This window comes from Electrona antarctica (assembly GCF_951216825.1).
Source record: "Electrona antarctica genome assembly, chromosome: 6".
NCBI classification, from domain to species: domain Eukaryota; kingdom Metazoa; phylum Chordata; class Actinopteri; order Myctophiformes; family Myctophidae; genus Electrona; species Electrona antarctica.
In genome coordinates, this window is record NC_136811.1 from 27,807,455 (window position 1) to 27,827,240 (window position 19,786).

General features: G+C 39.5%; 2 protein-coding genes across 2 annotated transcripts; both read left to right on the forward strand.

Moving 5' to 3' along the window:
- Positions 1–196: 196 nt before the first annotated feature.
- Positions 197–15,064, forward strand: LOC306925022 (uncharacterized protein; the record flags this gene model as incomplete). Its single annotated transcript, XM_079503705.1, has 10 exons — positions 197–332; positions 1,477–1,547; positions 2,060–2,367; positions 2,500–2,507; positions 2,549–2,703; positions 3,114–3,408; positions 3,603–3,757; positions 4,329–4,629; positions 4,824–4,978; positions 14,733–15,064. Exons 2-10 carry the CDS (start codon positions 1,478–1,480, stop codon positions 15,062–15,064), a joined length of 1,779 nt encoding a protein of 592 aa, XP_079359831.1. The 5' UTR covers positions 197–332; position 1,477.
- Positions 15,065–15,227: 163 nt separating this feature from the next.
- LOC306925023 (uncharacterized protein) lies at positions 15,228–18,464 on the forward strand (the record flags this gene model as incomplete). The annotated part of the gene is made up of 7 exons (XM_079503706.1): positions 15,228–15,376; positions 15,787–16,081; positions 16,276–16,430; positions 17,008–17,308; positions 17,504–17,658; positions 17,818–17,830; positions 18,302–18,464. The coding sequence occupies exons 1-7, from the start codon at positions 15,280–15,282 to the stop codon at positions 18,462–18,464; spliced, it is 1,179 nt and encodes a 392-aa protein (XP_079359832.1). The 5' UTR covers positions 15,228–15,279.
- Between the last annotated feature and the right edge of the window lie 1,322 nt (positions 18,465–19,786).

The following is a 19,786-nucleotide window of genomic DNA, read 5'->3' on the forward strand; positions in this document are numbered from 1 at the left end:
CTGACATTTGGTCCTAGACTGCCCAGGGGCAACTCATATTCCACATTTTGGGCCAGGGTTCCCTTTGGGACCCTGTTTTTAAGGGGGGGGGGGGGGGGGGTGACGGCCCCTGTACCTTTAAGGAATGTGTATGCTGTTCTGTGTCAGGCATGCTTAACCCAATCCCTTTGCAGTGCTGGATTGGGAGGGCGGAGCTGGCAATCTGCAGAGGGGGAGACACCTGGCCAGTGTCCTCCCCAAACACTATAAAACACGTAATGTTCTGGTCTCTCCATTCCAGATTCCAGAGTGGCAAGCCGCCAAATACTTGAGTCGGTCACTGCAGATTCAAGGTATGTATCTGGTGATATCCTTTTCTCTCTATATACTCTATATACAATACTGTAGATACTGTAGTTACAAAGTTAAGGTTTGAGAGAATGTCCACAAACATGAGAGTTAATTACACTATTTTGTGTAACTTATCATTACTTTGTGTATGGAAAGTAATTACTGGTTTATTTACAAATTATCATTAGACATTTTGACCAATTTACTCGCAGTAGTTGATACCCACTGGAGACTGCTAAATAATATTCCACAACATAAAAGGATGGTTGTTAATGTTGTTAGATGAATACTATATTCATCAATATGTTCATTGTTGATAGACTGCACATATTCATTCATATGGTGATACACAACATACCAAATATTCATGCATTATTCAGTTTACTGATATTCTATAATAACATTAATTCAGTAACCCCTATTGCAAATATTTAGTGGCAGAATCTAAGCTCAAGTACTGTATACCAGTAGGTCGCCCTAAAGGGGCAAGGTCGCGTGCATGCATCCACTTGGGTGACGGCAGACTGCTGGGCGAGCGCTGGCGCTTTGGCATGGGGGGTCAGATCAACATATGGAATTAATTTGGAATGTCAGAACAGGAAGGACGGGTGGGGACGGATCAACATATGGAATGTCAGAACAGGTCAGCTCCATATATGGAGATATAAGGTTTGAGGTCAGATGTAGAGTTGCTGGCCGGCTCCATATACAGTATGCAGATCTAGGTGATGATCCAGTCTTCTCTATATATGGTTATCCAGGGTTAGATGAGCTCAGTGTCTTTGACCAAAAAATCACTGCTAGAGTGTTTGCGCAGTAACATGTCTCCCTGTATCACCAGCTCTTTAGTAAACAGAAAATGAATTTTCAGGTCATCATACCAATTTGATCCAATCAGGAGAGAGAATGCATAGTTAAATGAAATTGAAATTGAAAGTGATGACAAAAGTAAATGAGTATACAAATTTGTAACTAGACAATAAGTGAAGCTGATAAATCGATACTCTCTCCTGATTTGGTGAAATCTACTTGAACATGGATTTTCTGTTCATTAAAGAGCTGCATGCCTGACCTTAAGTGTACCTGACATTTCCCTGAAATGATCAATTTGAAAGAGTTCACTCACTGATGTAATTTATTTCGCAGGATGATGACCGGCGATCTTATCCTCGTGCTGTTTGTTTTTACTGGGGAGATATGCCTCATCAGCATGGAAAGTATGGATTATGCATTATGGAGTGTGTATTATGAGTAAAATACTTTAAATAGTCTTTTTAATCAATGTTATGAGACAAAGTGCATTCTAATCACTCTGACTAATTATATTTTTATAACTTTGCTAGTCATGGCAACAATATTGTGTACATGAAATATTATAATGTTTGGGACCAAAAAGATTCACACATGCACCATTTATATGGTATTTGCTATATGCTAACTGATGGCTTTATAAGTGACAAATGGGACTGCATCCCTCTATACATATCCTTCTACCCTAATAGAAGGGGGGTACACAAGCACATGGCCGTTTATCCGTGCTCCTTCTCCTACCAAACCACTCTGTTAGCACATCTCCATGCACAAAAAATCCTGCACGCCACCCGAATCCATATGCACCACATCGCTTCCCCACAACTGCCATATTTACTGTACAAATATTACTTTTGCTAGGATGAGCGGGCCAAAGGCCCGCAAAATTCTAGTTATCTTAATAAATACCTTTATGCAGGTGAAAATGTGGCACGAGGTGGACAAGCAGCACAGTCTTCGACTAGATTAGATCATCTAGGTCGAGGAACTCCGGAAAGAGCCATTGATGGGAATCGTGCCAATGTCTGGTCACAGAACTCCTGTACCCACACAAACGGAGAGACCAAACCCTGGTGGAGAGTTGACCTGCAGAAGACTTACAAAGTGAATTCTGTCAACATCACCAACAGAAAAGACTGCTGTCATACAAGGATCAATGGAGCTGAGATCCGCATTGGAAACTCCCTGAACGACAATGGAAATGGAAATCCTACGTATGTACTTATTGCTTGCTTTGCAGGAATACATTGAGTCTGAAGTGAATAGACTAGAGATAACATTTTAAAAACTAACATAGGTTTGCACCATGCATTGTACCATAGTTATTTTGACTCTGACACAATGTTCTATGTATTACAGCAACAGTTGTAATGTGTATTTGTAACATCTGTTTTCTCTTTTCGGTCAGATGTGCTGTAATTGACTCTATCCCAGCTGGCAACACAAAGACCTTTACCTGTAATGGGATGGAGGGTCAGTTTGTCAATATTGTGATTCCTGGAGAAAATGAAATCCTGACTCTCTGTGAAGTTGAAGTGTTTGGGACCAAAAAGGAAGATAATGGTTAGTCAACTGTAAATCTGATCACAAAGCATACATAATTGTTGATTATTTACATTCATATGATTTGAAAGATTAATTCACATGTGCATAATTTCTGCTATTTGATATTTTTGTACAGTAATTGATGGAGTATTCCTCCATAAATATTATGTTCTTATCTGTATTTAGGTAGACATTCAGAGTACCACAGACGAAAAACAGTCCAAGTCCAAATTTCATTCTGACCCCTCCACGAAAAGGCCTCGTTGTGCTGGCCCCTTATCTATCATTTATACATTATGGATAAATAGTGTGGACTTAGACTGTTTTTCGTCTGTGGCATTTCTTACAATGTTAAGTGATAGAGTTACACGTGACCATGAATGGGACTGTAACCCTCCATAAAAATTGTCTAAAATACCTTCATGTAGGTGAAAATGTGGCACGAGGTAGACAAGCAGCACAGTCTTCGACTAGATTAGATCATCTAGGTCGAGGAACTCCGGAAAGAGCCATTGATGGGAATCGTGCCAATGTCTGGTCACAGAACTCCTGTACCCACACAAACGGAGAGACCAAACCCTGGTGGAGAGTTGACCTGCAGAAGACTTACAAAGTGAATTCTGTCAAGATCACCAACAGACAAGACTGCTGTCATACAAGGATCAATGGAGCTGAGATCCGCATTGGAAACTCCCTGAACGACAATGGAAATGGAAATCCTACGTCTGTACTTATTGCTTGCTTTGCAGGAATACATTGAGTCTGAAGTGAATAGACTAGAGATAACATTTTAAAAACTAACATAGGTTTGCACCATGCATTGTACCATAGTTATTTTGACTCTGACACAATGTTCTATGTATTACAGCAACAGTTGTAATGTGTATTTGTAACATCTGTTTTCTCTTTTCGGTCAGATGTGCTGTAATTGACTCTATCCCAGCTGGCAACACAAAGACCTTTACCTGTAATGGGATGGAGGGTCAGTTTGTCAATATTGTGATTCCTGGAGAAAATGAAATCCTGACTCTCTGTGAAGTTGAAGTGTTTGGGACCAAAAAGGAAGATGATGGTTAGTCAAGTGTAAATCTGATCACAAAGCATACATAATTATTGATTATTTACATTCATATGATTTGAAAGATTAATTCACATGTGCATAATTTGATATTTTTGTACAGTAATTGATGGCGTATTCCTCCATAAATATTATGTGCTTATCTGTATTTATGTGGACATTCAGAGTACCACAGACGAAAAACAGTCCAAGTCCAAATTTCATTCTGACCCCTCCACAAAAAGGCCTCGTTGTCCTGGCCCCATCATTTATACATTATGGATAAATAGTGTGAACTTAGACTGTTTTTCGTCTGTGGCATTCATTGGCACAAGATGGACAACTAGCTCATTCTCCAATATCTGACACACTGGTTGACATTGCTGCCATATCCGATGATGGAAATCGTTAGTCTAAATCTGTTCACAAACCATAATGCTTTTTTTAAATTTACAGTCCTATGCCTTTAAAGATTCACTCGTAAATCACTTCTGCTATTTCTTACAATGTTAAGTGATAGAGTTACACGTGACCATGAATGGGACTGTAACCCTCCATAAAAATTGTCTAAAATACCTTCATGTAGGTGAAAATGTGGCACGAGGTGGACAAGCAGCACAGTCTTCGATTAGATTAGATAATCTAGGAACTCCGGAAGGAGCTCCGGAAAGAGCCATTGATGGGAATCGTGCCAATGTCTGGTCACAGAACTCCTGTACCCACACAAACGGAGAGACCAAACCCTGGTGGAGAGTTGACCTGCAGAAGACTTACAAAGTGAATTCTGTCAACATCACCAACAGAAAAGACTGCTGTCATACAAGGATCAATGGAGCTGAGATCCGCATTGGAAACTCCCTGAACGACAATGGAAATGGAAATCCTACGTATGTACTTATTGCTTGCTTTGCAGGAATACATTGAGTCTGAAGTGAATAGACTAGAGATAACATTTTAAAAACTAACATAGGTTTGCACCATGCAGTGTACCATAGTTTTTTTGACTCTGACACAATGTTCTATGTATTACAGCAACAGTTGTAATGTGTATTTGTAACATCTGTTTTCTCTTTTCGGTCAGATGTGCTGTAATTGACTCTATCCCAGCTGGCAACACAAAGACCTTTACCTGTAATGGGATGGAGGGTCAGTTTGTCAATATTGTGATTCCTGGAGAAAATGAAATCCTGACTCTCTGTGAAGTTGAAGTGTTTGGGACCAAAAAGGAAGATGATGGTTAGTCAAGTGTAAATCTGATCACAAAGCATACATAATTATTGATTATTTACATTCATATGATTTGAAAGATTAATTCACATGTGCATAATTTGATATTTTTGTACAGTAATTGATGGCGTATTCCTCCATAAATATTATGTGCTTATCTGTATTTAGGTGGACATTCAGAGTACCACAGACGAAAAACAGTCTAAGTCCAAATTTCATTCTGACCCCTCCACAAAAAGGCCTCGTTGTCCTGGCCCCTTATCTATCATTTATACATTATGGATAAATAGTGTGGACTTAGACTGTTTTTCGTCTGTGGCATTCATTGGCACAAGATGGACAACTAGCTCAATATTCTCCAATATCTGACACACTGGTTGACATTGCTGCCATATCCGATGATGGAAATCGTTAGTCTAAATCTGTTCACAAACTATAATGCTTTTTTTAAATTTACAGCCTTTAAAGATTCACTCGTGCATCACTTCTGCTATTTTTTACAATGTTAAGTGATAGAGTTACATGGGACTGTATCCATGACTGGTGTCATGAAAGGATCAATGGCGCTGAAATCCGCATGTTCTATGTATTACAGCAACAGTTGTAGTGTGTACAGTATGTGTATTTGTAACATCTGTTTTCTCTTTTCGATCAGATGTGCTGTAATTGACTCTATCCCAGCTGGCAACACAAAGACCTTTACCTGTAATGGGATGGAGGGTCAGTTTGTCAATATTGTGATTCCTGGAAAAAATGAAATCCTGACTCTCTGTGAGGTGGAGGTGTTTGGAACCGAAACGGATGACGATGGTTGTTAGTCTAAATCAGATCACCAGCCATAAACAATTATTCAATATTTAAAGATTCAAATAGTGTCATTTCTGCTATTTGCTATGCTAATCGGTGAGTGAATTATGAGTGTCATTTTCGTAAGATACACTTGCATGAACTTGGTATGAGAAGAAAGCACACAGTAAATAAGGAATGCAATAAATTGAAATAATTATCATCTATTCAGGAGTCTGTGTTCTTCACTCTAAGACTGACTATTGTCTCCACATTCCAGGCTGGCATATGATGTGATGTGTGAAGTGAGGAGTTTCTCTTGATACTCATTTGGGTGATTGTGTTTTGTGCAATTTTGCCAAGGTTTCCCAACATCTGATTGATAGAGTAAACACTGCCATATTAAGTTGCAAACATGATCTATGACTTAAATCGTTATGAGTCTGCGCACGTTCACGCGACCACAGTTTATTACCCTGTTGACATCATCACCGAAGAGGGCATGAAGTTAGTTGGTATGAGAGAAAAAAGGCAGAGGACAGGGTGAGATGAAGGCAGATGATTCGCTGTGGTGACCCCAGAAAGAATAAGCAGATTACACGGTTTATAGTGTGCTATGATAAATGTTTTTATGTGTTATAACGTTAATTAATTATACAGTGTTATAAGATGATTATATAATGCACCATAGACACAGGGTTCATATTAGGGAGTGTTATACCAAACTGTCAGTTTTGTGTGAATAATAATTGTGTGTTCTTACCTGAAGGTTCATCTCCATAGAGTCTCATCTTGAGATTCTCATCAGCAGCTTTTGGATTCAGATAGTCTACGTCCAGCTGCCCTAAACTGCTGTTGAATTCCACTGACATGGTTCGTTTCAGGCCAATGGAAGTGTAGGCTACTGGAATGACCTGTGTCCTTGTCTTCCCATTCAGTAAACACACTTCCCAATTTGTAAGACTTTACTTTGCTGACTCAGCTGGCACAATTCGTCAGTTGATTTAAGGAAGAAGATAAGGGTGAAAACAATACTTTAAAGCACCACTCCAACAATTTGCACCAAAAGCGTGTCTTCTGTGACATTTTGATTCTGTGAATAACAACCCATATTGAGTTTTATAACTAGTTATGTTTCAGCAATAGTTTTGTCATTGTAGGCTATGTATTCAAAAAGGGAGATTTGTGAATTTAGAGCTCTGGCAATTACATTTCATCTTTTGGATGAAAACTAATTTCCGGATTAATATCAGTATTAAGGACTGGATCTTTAAGGGTTCCAATCATCTGCCACAGTCAGCAAAACTGTACTTCCTGTTTTGTTTTTTTTTTTGCACCAAAAGCGTGTCTTCTGTGACATTTTGATCCTGTAAATAACAACCCATATTGAGTTTTATAACTAGTTATGTTTCAGCAATAGTTTTGTCATTGTAGGCTATGTATTCAAAAAGGGAGATTTGTGAATAATTTAGAGCTCTGGCAATTACATTTCATCTTTTGGATAAACTAATTTCCGGATTAATATCAGTATTAAGGACTGGATCTTTAAGGGTTCCAATCATCTGCCACAGTCAGCAAAACTGTACTTCCTGTAACAGTGTGTGTGTGTGTGTGTGTAAATTACAGACCTTCCACGCGTTTTTTATGATTAAGGGTTGATTTAACAATATGCTATATGCTGTAATCATAGAACCACATAACTTTATTTGAAATTCATTTATTTCACCATCACTAAATGTGTATTAGAATTTCGTTCTTTCTTGTTTGCCTGTGTTTGCTATAAACAAAACTGTGCAGACTCAAACTGTTGTCCAGGCTGACAAAAATCAAATCAAATCAAATCAAATCACTGGATTAAATGCGTCCCTTGTGTAGATGTTTAAAAGATAGATTTAATGCTTCAAATGTTCTTCTGGATAAACGTATATTTTGGCTAATCTGGCTTTGTTTCTTGTGATCTCTGTCAAATTACTATTTATTACACAGACAGAGGAGTAATGAACTATTGGAAAATAGTGAAGAGAATACAAGGAAGATAGTGAAGAAGAGAGGCCAATAAAAAAAATCCACAATTCTGTTAACAGTTTAGTTACACTAGTATGTATCAGACATTCATGAGAGTTTTAACTAAATGGTTTTAGATTAGGTGCCATCTAGTGGGCCACTAGATGGCACATAGAATAACACAAGTTTATGTACTTATGTATGATGTTATGAGGTGGTTAAGTATGGATAAAAAGTATTTGAGAAGGGAAAAATAGTAAATACATATATTAAAAAATCACACCCGTGTGAACTGAGTGGTCTAAGGTCTTATATAGCCTGTCTGACGTAATGAAATCATGTCTGACGTAATGAAATCACACCCGGGTGAACAGGGTAAACATAGCAACCATGCTCATTTTTTCTGCACAGACTAACAAAGCCAGTTGTAGGAGTGGTTTACACCACTCAAAACAAAGCCAGTTGTAGGAGTGGTTTACACCACTCAATAATGAAATCACACCCGGGTGAACATAGCAACCATGCTCATTTTTTCTGCACAGACTAACAAAGCCAGTTGTAGGAGTGGTTTACACCACTCAAAAACTTAAGCATTAAAGAAAAATAAATCTTTAATTTTGCTGTAATATTTATTGTATATAAGTGTGAGATGAAAATTAATCTCAGTTAGTTATTTACTGCCTGGACTCCTGGATCACTGACCTCCACACTTTCCTATATCTAACATCAAGTTCTTGTTGCTAGGCCAAGCTGTTGCATCTCAGGGCGTCCACGTATAGGTGGTGCGCCTCTTCCCCCTCCTGGCTTTGCCCTGGGTTGTCTCCCGCAGAGTCAATTTACTTTATCAAGTTCTGGGTGCATGACACAGTGCCCTGCCAGTCTCATCCTTGATGCGGTCCGTCCATGTGACACCTAGCCTGGCTAATAAACCAGACCTGGCTTATTAGCCAGGCTATGTGACACCTGCTGTAGTGCCATTCATAGCATTCTTGAACTCCATCCAGGGCTTTCCTGTTGTGCTGTGACTGTGAGGGTCCATGCCTCAGCCCCATACAGCAGTATACAGACTCCACACGTAACTATGAACAGCCGCCTCTTAAGGTCTTTTCCCCAAAGGTCTGATTTCCACACTCTCCTCATCCCATGTACGTCATTCCAGGCAAGTTCTCTCCGGACCTTCAGGTCCTGTTTAGTTGAGGCAGTCCAGACCCTGAGGTCGACTGGCTCAAGCATTGCAGTGGCAATGGTTTTGTCCTCTGTGTCGACTAGCATTACCTTTGTTTTCTTGGCATTGAGCTTGAGGCCGACCTCCTGCACTCCATTTCTACTGCCTGCCAGAGGTAGTTCCCTTCCTTTCTCTACTCTACTGTATTCGAGATTATGGCTGTATGTAATCTCTGTGTGTAAACATGAAACATGAAAAAAAAAAATATATATATATATATATATATATACACATATACAATCACATCTGTGTGAAGTGAGGGGCGCTCATCGTACATCATCATCACAATTTGCGTCCTCACCTTCGTCATCAATGTTTGTGTTACGCGATGTTTATGTTTACACAAACACTCAAAATTGTCCATTCATTGTCAATGGCTTGTGTAAGACAAAGTTTGTGCACACACTCCAAAAACTGGACATAGGAGGGGCTAGTGCCCCTCAATAATATAACATAATTTCAATATATGGATTTTGTTCATTCAAATTCCATAATGATTATATGAATGCAGTGTATAGCACAGATTGGCACAGCATTAATTTGTCACTGCCTAGTATGCAGGTGAAACCAAGTCTAATGGCAATGCCCAGCTCATGCTGACCTCTGCTGTGTCTGCATGGTGGATATGAGAGTGAGTCTGAATCATCTTGACATTTTTGTATGATGGCAAAATCTTTTAATGTATTCACCGTTTTTTCATTGTTTTTCAGTATATTCACAAAAAGTGAAATGTGGATGGAAGTCTATATTTCTTATTTTATGTAAGATACAGAACAAACTCTGTTTAGTTCAGGACGGAGTGCACAAACCTTTCTCCCAGGAGTTTGTAATTGGTAATATTGTGAAACTCTTGCATTGTCATTCGTAAAGAGGATGAAGCAATAATAGTCAAAGAAGTAATAAAGATTATCTGTCAATTATGTTAAGTTCCCGCCCAGAATGGGTTAAAGCTGGCTGTGAAGTTGGGAAGCACATGCCTTGCTTGCTTCAAGGACAGCATCATTAAAATGTGGCTCATTAAAAGAAAAAAATATGTAATGAGGTGTTGAAGTAATATTATTGTTAAATGTCATACATACCATGTGGTCATACAATGCACCTCATCTAGTGCTAGGAGGCAAATTCTACCACTCATTTCCCGAATCCAGGACCACCACTGTGGTTGGGAGACACACTCAGGAGAGAGGAAGACAAGTGTGGCCACTCCATCCAGGATCCCTTGTGGAATATGTAAAAAGAAAAAAAGTCTAGAAATGTACATAGCTTTTTTCAAGTTTTTATTTGTATAAAATATTTTAAAATAAACATGTTTTTAAAAATGGTTTGTGTTAATTTAACATTACACACTTTGATTCTGATTTAAATGATTTGATTCCAGACCCCCAGGAACGCGCCCAGGGGCCCGGGCCGGTTCCGGCGTGCCACCCCGCGTCCGAAACGGTTGAGAAATGACAGTTACCGTGTGGGGGTCCCTCTACTGTACCCTCTACTGTACTGTACTGTACTGTACTGTACTGTACTGTACTGTACTGTACTGGCACACCTGAAATCATCATATAAGGAATGCAATAAATTGAAATAATTATCATCTATTCAGGAGTCTGTGTTCTTCACTCTAAGACTGACTATTGTCTCCACATTCCAGGCTGGCATATGATGTGATGTGAGGATGAAGTGAGGAGTTTCTCTTGATACTCATTTGGGTGATTGTGTTTTGTGCAATTTTGCCAAGGTTTCCCAACATCTGATTGATAGAGTAAACACTGCCATAGTAAGTTGCAATCAAACATATATAAAGTTAGCCCCATATGTGCCCTCTCCCTACGCTCATTCTGTAGCTCCGAGATGAGGTCACACCCTGGGCACGTCCCACCGCTGTTCAGAAACGGCGCATGTTTCCATAAGGAACGCTTCTTACCCTTTTCTGCACAATGAATCCAAAAAGTGAAGGGCCACAAACGTTTTACACTAATTCAAACTTAGCCCCGGCCGAGAAAATCCAACTCGCGATTTGAACCGAGCCTTTACGTCCCTTCTTTTGTCAGTCGCTTCAATGTTTTGCCCACTCTTATTCGTTGTGTTTATCGCTCCGATTCCCTCGTCCCCATTTGGCAGCGGTGATCCCCTACCGGTTCGGACGAATTATTACACCAGGTTTCACTGTCGCGTCTCGAGGCTTTCTGTAACATGATCTATGACTTAAATCGTTATGAGTCTGCGCACGTTCACGCGACCACAGTTTATTACCCTGTTGACCTCATCATCACCGATGTTTCTCAGCTCATTAGAAGAAAAACGACAAGTAAGCATGGCGTCTATTACCAGCCCAGTGAGTAAATGCGAAAATTGTGGATTGATATTCCAAAAAACTTTAAAGGGATACAGCAGAAGAGTGCTACTGAATATGACGAGTACGGCGACATCAAAATAGTTTTTTCCACAATTTTCTCCTAATGACAAAACATATGTCTGCAACATCTGTACATATTTTCTTCAAACTAAGTGCAAACTGAAAAGGGGAAAGAAAAGACTATATACAGCACTTGATCGTTCAACATCAATAGGATCTCCATCAAAATCAACGGCATCACCCGACCCCAAAAGAAAAACAACCCCAAAGAGAACATTTTCATCACCTCTGTAACATCACAAGGTTCACCCTCTTGTCCCTCTACTGCATCACCCATCCCAAACATCACATCAAACACATCATATTTTCCTACATGTCAATTGATTATATTATAGGCCTACTACATGTGTAATGGGGGTGGAGGAATATTAGAACTGCCAGTTATATTGTCATTGATTTACATAATAACCATTCATTAGCCTACAGATTGATATATAGGCCTAATCAAGATTATATGGTTTGATTACTGAAACATTTCCTTTATTTATTTTGGAATATCTATTTGTTAATTATAGAGGAACATACTAGTACAAGACAAAGAAGAGGGCCTTTCACGAAGAATGTTTATCCAGAAGTGATATCTCAATTATCATGGAAGAAGTGCCTGGAGTGGGGGGAGGGGAAGGCCCCACTTACCTTAAACTGCCTCCAGTCAATGTTTCCCGAGGCAAGACAAGTCGCCACACCAAACACCACAAGATTGAAGCTAAAAAGTGGAGGTATGATACTTTAATCAAGTAATAAAAATGATTTGTATACATCTAATAATATTGACATTTAATATAAATTATTCATTTACATTTACTTTTATTTAGACCCTTTACACTGACAGAAGCCCAAGGACTTTTAGACAAGAGGGCAGGCATGGTGCTGTCAATCATCTTGTATACACCTAGCTTGCAAAAACAGAAATGTGTGCAAAGTTGTCTAGGGCGTCGAATGTTGGAGGCAGGGCTGCTCTCAAAAAATGTTCCAGACCCTTAACAGCCTGGGAGTCAGTCAGAGCATCAATGCTGCTAGGGGCCATGTAGACAGTATGCGCCGTGGCCATGATCACCAGCTGAAGTTATGGAAGACATCAGTTGAGGTATGTAACCATTTTGAACTGTTGTAGCCTATTAAAAAGTAGAGTCATTGTGGCCAAATAAAGGAATATTACTCTCATTCAAGTATTCCAAAAAACACCATAATTAAAATGCATCTAAAATACACCATATTAAAGAGTTATTGGGTTTTTTAACACCTTTAGGTAGTACCAATGAAGGCAAAAAGGAAACTGACATTTGGTCCTAGACTGCCCAGGGGCAACTCATATTCCACATTTTGGGCCAGGGTTCCCTTTGGGACCCTGTTTTTAAGGGGGGGGGGGGGGGGGGGGGTGACGGCCCCTGTACCTTTAAGGAATGTGTATGCTGTTCTGTGTCAGGCATGCTTAACCCAATCCCTTTGCAGTGCTGGATTGGGAGGGCGGAGCTGGCAATCTGCAGAGGGGGAGACACCTGGCCAGTGTCCTCCCCAAACACTATAAAACACGTAATGTTCTGGTCTCTCCATTCCAGATTCCAGAGTGGCAAGCCGCCAAATACTTGAGTCGGTCACTGCAGATTCAAGGTATGTATCTGGTGATATCCTTTTCTCTCTATATACTCTATATACAATACTGTAGATACTGTAGTTACAAAGTTAAGGTTTGAGAGAATGTCCACAAACATGAGAGTTAATTACACTATTTTGTGTAACTTATCATTACTTTGTGTATGGAAAGTAATTACCGGTTTATTTACAAATTATCATTAGACATTTTGACCAATTTACTCGCAGTAGTTGATACCCACTGGAGACTGCTAAATAATATTCCACAACATAAAAGGATGGTTGTTAATGTTGTTAGATGAATACTATATTCATCAATATGTTCATTGTTGATAGACTGCACATATTCATTCATATGGTGATACACAACATACCAAATATTCATGCATTATTCAGTTTACTGATATTCTATAATAACATTAATTCAGTAACCCCTATTGCAAATATTTAGTGGCAGAATCTAAGCTCAAGTACTGTATACCAGTAGGTCGCCCTAAAGGGGCAAGGTCGCGTGCATGCATCCACTTGGGTGACGGCAGACTGCTGGGCGAGCGCTGGCGCTTTGGCATGGGGGGTCAGATCAACATATGGAATTAATTTGGAATGTCAGAACAGGAAGGACGGGTGGGGACGGATCAACATATGGAATGTCAGAACAGGTCAGCTCCATATATGGAGATATAAGGTTTGAGGTCAGATGTAGAGTTGCTGGCCGGCTCCATATACAGTATGCAGATCTAGGTGATGATCCAGTCTTCTCTATATATGGTTATCCAGGGTTAGATGAGCTCAGTGTCTTTGACCAAAAAATCACTGCTAGAGTGTTTGCGCAGTAACATGTCTCCCTGTATCACCAGCTCTTTAGTAAACAGAAAATGAATTTTCAGGTCATCATACCAATTTGATCCAATCAGGAGAGAGAATGCATAGTTAAATGAAATTGAAATTGAAAGTGATGACAAAAGTAAATGAGTATACAAATTTGTAACTAGACAATAAGTGAAGCTGATAAATCGATACTCTCTCCTGATTTGGTGAAATCTACTTGAACATGGATTTTCTGTTCATTAAAGAGCTGCATGCCTGACCTTAAGTGTACCTGACATTTCCCTGAAATGATCAATTTGAAAGAGTTCACTCACTGATGTAATTTATTTCGCAGGATGATGACCGGCGATCTTATCCTCGTGCTGTTTGTTTTTACTGGGGAGATATGCCTCATCAGCATGGAAAGTATGGATTATGCATTATGGAGTGTGTATTATGAGTAAAATACTTTAAATAGTCTTTTTAATCAATGTTATGAGACAAAGTGCATTCTAATCACTCTGACTAATTATATTTTTATAACTTTGCTAGTCATGGCAACAATATTGTGTACATGAAATATTATAATGTTTGGGACCAAAAAGATTCACACATGCACCATTTATATGGTATTTGCTATATGCTAACTGATGGCTTTATAAGTGACAAATGGGACTGCATCCCTCTATACATATCCTTCTACCCTAATAGAAGGGGGGTACACAAGCACATGGCCGTTTATCCGTGCTCCTTCTCCTACCAAACCACTCTGTTAGCACATCTCCATGCACAAAAAATCCTGCACGCCACCCGAATCCATATGCACCACATCGCTTCCCCACAACTGCCATATTTACTGTACAAATATTACTTTTGCTAGGATGAGCGGGCCAAAGGCCCGCAAAATTCTAGTTATCTTAATAAATACCTTCATGCAGGTGAAAATGTGGCACGAGGTGGACAAGCAGCACAGTCTTCGACTAGATTAGATCATCTAGGTCGAGGAACTCCGGAAAGAGCCATTGATGGGAATCGTGCCAATGTCTGGTCACAGAACTCCTGTACCCACACAAACGGAGAGACCAAACCCTGGTGGAGAGTTGACCTGCAGAAGACTTACAAAGTGAATTCTGTCAACATCACCAACAGAAAAGACTGCTGTCATACAAGGATCAATGGAGCTGAGATCCGCATTGGAAACTCCCTGAACGACAATGGAAATGGAAATCCTACGTATGTACTTATTGCTTGCTTTGCAGGAATACATTGAGTCTGAAGTGAATAGACTAGAGATAACATTTTAAAAACTAACATAGGTTTGCACCATGCATTGTACCATAGTTATTTTGACTCTGACACAATGTTCTATGTATTACAGCAACAGTTGTAATGTGTATTTGTAACATCTGTTTTCTCTTTTCGGTCAGATGTGCTGTAATTGACTCTATCCCAGCTGGCAACACAAAGACCTTTACCTGTAATGGGATGGAGGGTCAGTTTGTCAATATTGTGATTCCTGGAGAAAATGAAATCCTGACTCTCTGTGAAGTTGAAGTGTTTGGGACCAAAAAGGAAGATAATGGTTAGTCAACTGTAAATCTGATCACAAAGCATACATAATTGTTGATTATTTACATTCATATGATTTGAAAGATTAATTCACATGTGCATAATTTCTGCTATTTGATATTTTTGTACAGTAATTGATGGAGTATTCCTCCATAAATATTATGTTCTTATCTGTATTTAGGTAGACATTCAGAGTACCACAGACGAAAAACAGTCCAAGTCCAAATTTCATTCTGACCCCTCCACGAAAAGGCCTCGTTGTGCTGGCCCCTTATCTATCATTTATACATTATGGATAAATAGTGTGGACTTAGACTGTTTTTCGTCTGTGGCATTTCTTACAATGTTAAGTGATAGAGTTACACGTGACCATGAATGGGACTGTAACCCTCCATAAAAATTGTCTAAAATACCTTCATGTAGGTGAAAATGTGGCACGAGGTAGACAAGCAGCACAGTCTTCGACTAGATTAGATCATCTAGGTCGAGGAACTCCGGAAAGAGCCATTGATGGGAATCGTGCCAATGTCTGGTCACAGAACTCCTGTACCCACACAAACGGAGAGACCAAACCCTGGTGGAGAGTTGACCTGCAGAAGACTTACAAAGTGAATTCTGTCAAGATCACCAACAGACAAGACTGCTGTCATACAAGGATCAATGGAGCTGAGATCCGCATTGGAAACTCCCTGAACGACAATGGAAATGGAAATCCTACGTCTGTACTTATTGCTTGCTTTGCAGGAATACATTGAGTCTGAAGTGAATAGACTAGAGATAACATTTTAAAAACTAACATAGGTTTGCACCATGCATTGTACCATAGTTATTTTGACTCTGACACAATGTTCTATGTATTACAGCAACAGTTGTAATGTGTATTTGTAACATCTGTTTTCTCTTTTCGGTCAGATGTGCTGTAATTGACTCTATCCCAGCTGGCAACACAAAGACCTTTACCTGTAATGGGATGGAGGGTCAGTTTGTCAATATTGTGATTCCTGGAGAAAATGAAATCCTGACTCTCTGTGAAGTTGAAGTGTTTGGGACCAAAAAGGAAGATGATGGTTAGTCAAGTGTAAATCTGATCACAAAGCATACATAATTATTGATTATTTACATTCATATGATTTGAAAGATTAATTCACATGTGCATAATTTGATATTTTTGTACAGTAATTGATGGCGTATTCCTCCATAAATATTATGTGCTTATCTGTATTTATGTGGACATTCAGAGTACCACAGACGAAAAACAGTCCAAGTCCAAATTTCATTCTGACCCCTCCACAAAAAGGCCTCGTTGTCCTGGCCCCTTATCTATCATTTATACATTATGGATAAATAGTGTGAACTTAGACTGTTTTTCGTCTGTGGCATTCATTGGCACAAGATGGACAACTAGCTCATTCTCCAATATCTGACACACTGGTTGACATTGCTGCCATATCCGATGATGGAAATCGTTAGTCTAAATCTGTTCACAAACCATAATGCTTTTTTTAAATTTACAGTCCTATGCCTTTAAAGATTCACTCGTAAATCACTTCTGCTATTTCTTACAATGTTAAGTGATAGAGTTACACGTGACCATGAATGGGACTGTAACCCTCCATAAAAATTGTCTAAAATACCTTCATGTAGGTGAAAATGTGGCACGAGGTGGACAAGCAGCACAGTCTTCGATTAGATTAGATAATCTAGGAACTCCGGAAGGAGCTCCGGAAAGAGCCATTGATGGGAATCGTGCCAATGTCTGGTCACAGAACTCCTGTACCCACACAAACGGAGAGACCAAACCCTGGTGGAGAGTTGACCTGCAGAAGACTTACAAAGTGAATTCTGTCAACATCACCAACAGAAAAGACTGCTGTCATACAAGGATCAATGGAGCTGAGATCCGCATTGGAAACTCCCTGAACGACAATGGAAATGGAAATCCTACGTATGTACTTATTGCTTGCTTTGCAGGAATACATTGAGTCTGAAGTGAATAGACTAGAGATAACATTTTAAAAACTAACATAGGTTTGCACCATGCATTGTACCATAGTTTTTTTTGACTCTGACACAATGTTCTATGTATTACAGCAACAGTTGTAATGTGTATTTGTAACATCTGTTTTCTCTTTTCGGTCAGATGTGCTGTAATTGACTCTATCCCAGCTGGCAACACAAAGACCTTTACCTGTAATGGGATGGAGGGTCAGTTTGTCAATATTGTGATTCCTGGAGAAAATGAAATCCTGACTCTCTGTGAAGTTGAAGTGTTTGGGACCAAAAAGGAAGATGATGGTTAGTCAAGTGTAAATCTGATCACAAAGCATACATAATTATTGATTATTTACATTCATATGATTTGAAAGATTAATTCACATGTGCATAATTTGATATTTTTGTACAGTAATTGATGGCGTATTCCTCCATAAATATTATGTGCTTATCTGTATTTAGGTGGACATTCAGAGTACCACAGACGAAAAACAGTCTAAGTCCAAATTTCATTCTGACCCCTCCACAAAAAGGCCTCGTTGTCCTGGCCCCTTATCTATCATTTATACATTATGGATAAATAGTGTGGACTTAGACTGTTTTTCGTCTGTGGCATTCATTGGCACAAGATGGACAACTAGCTCAATATTCTCCAATATCTGACACACTGGTTGACATTGCTGCCATATCCGATGATGGAAATCGTTAGTCTAAATCTGTTCACAAACTATAATGCTTTTTTTAAATTTACAGCCTTTAAAGATTCACTCGTGCATCACTGCTATTTTTTACAATGTTAAGTGATAGAGTTACATGGGACTGTATCCATGACTGGTGTCATGAAAGGATCAATGGCGCTGAAATCCGCATGTTCTATGTATTACAGCAACAGTTGTAGTGTGTACAGTATGTGTATTTGTAACATCTGTTTTCTCTTTTCGATCAGATGTGCTGTAATTGACTCTATCCCAGCTGGCAACACAAAGACCTTTACCTGTAATGGGATGGAGGGTCAGTTTGTCAATATTGTGATTCCTGGAAAAAATGAAATCCTGACTCTCTGTGAGGTGGAGGTGTTTGGAACCGAAACGGATGACGATGGTTGTTAGTCTAAATCAGATCACCAGCCATAAACAATTATTCAATATTTAAAGATTCAAATAGTGTCATTTCTGCTATTTGCTATGCTAATCGGTGAGTGAATTATGAGTGTCATTTTCGTAAGATACACTTGCATGAACTTGGTATGAGAAGAAAGCACACAGTAAATAAGGAATGCAATAAATTGAAATAATTATCATCTATTCAGGAGTCTGTGTTCTTCACTCTAAGACTGACTATTGTCTCCACATTCCAGGCTGGCATATGATGTGATGTTTGAATTTTGCCAAGGTTTCCCAACATCTGATTGATAGAGTAAACACTGCCATATTAAGTTGCAAACATATATAAAGTTAGCCCCATATGTGCCCTCTCCCTACGCTCATTCTGTAGCTCCGAGATGAGGTCACACCCTGGGCACGTCCCACCGCTGTTCAGAAACGGCGCATGTTTCCATAAGGAACGCTTCTTACCCTTTTCTGCACAATGAATCCAAAAAGTGAAGGGCCACAAACGTTTTACACTAATTCAAACTTAGCCCCGGCCGAGAAAATCCAACTCGCGATTTGAACCGAGCCTTTACGTCCCTTCTTTTGTCAGTCGCTTCAATGTTTTGCCCACTCTTATTCGTTGTGTTTATTGCTCCGATTCCCTCGTCCCCATTTGGCAGCGGTGATCCCCTACCGGTTCGGGCGAATTATTACACCAGGTTTCACTGTCGCGTCTCGAGGCTTTCTGTAACATGATCTATGACTTAAATCGTTATGAGTCTGCGCACGTTCACGCGACCACAGTTTATTACCCTGTTGACCTCATCATCACCGATGTTTCTCAGCTCATTAGAAGAAAAACGACAAGTAAGCATGGCCGTCTATTACCAGCCCAGTGAGTAAATGCGAAAATTGTGGATTGATATTCCAAAAAACTTTAAAGGGATACAGCAGAAGAGTGCTACTGAATATGACAAGTACGGCGACATCAAAATTGTTTTTTCCACAATTTTCTCCTAATGACAAAACATATGTCTGCAACATCTGTACATATTTTCTTCAAACTAAGTGCAAACTGAAAAGGGGAAAGAAAAGACTATATACAGCACTTGATCGTTCAACATCAATAGGATCTCCATCAAAATCAACGGCATCAGCCCGACCCCAAAGAACATTTTCATCACCTCCTGTAACATCACAAGGTTCACCCTCTTGTCCCTCTACTGCATCACCCATCCCAAACATCACATCAAACGCATCATATTTTCCTACATGTCAATTGATTATATTATAGGCCTACTACATGTGTAATGGGGGTGGAGGAATATTAGAACTGCCAG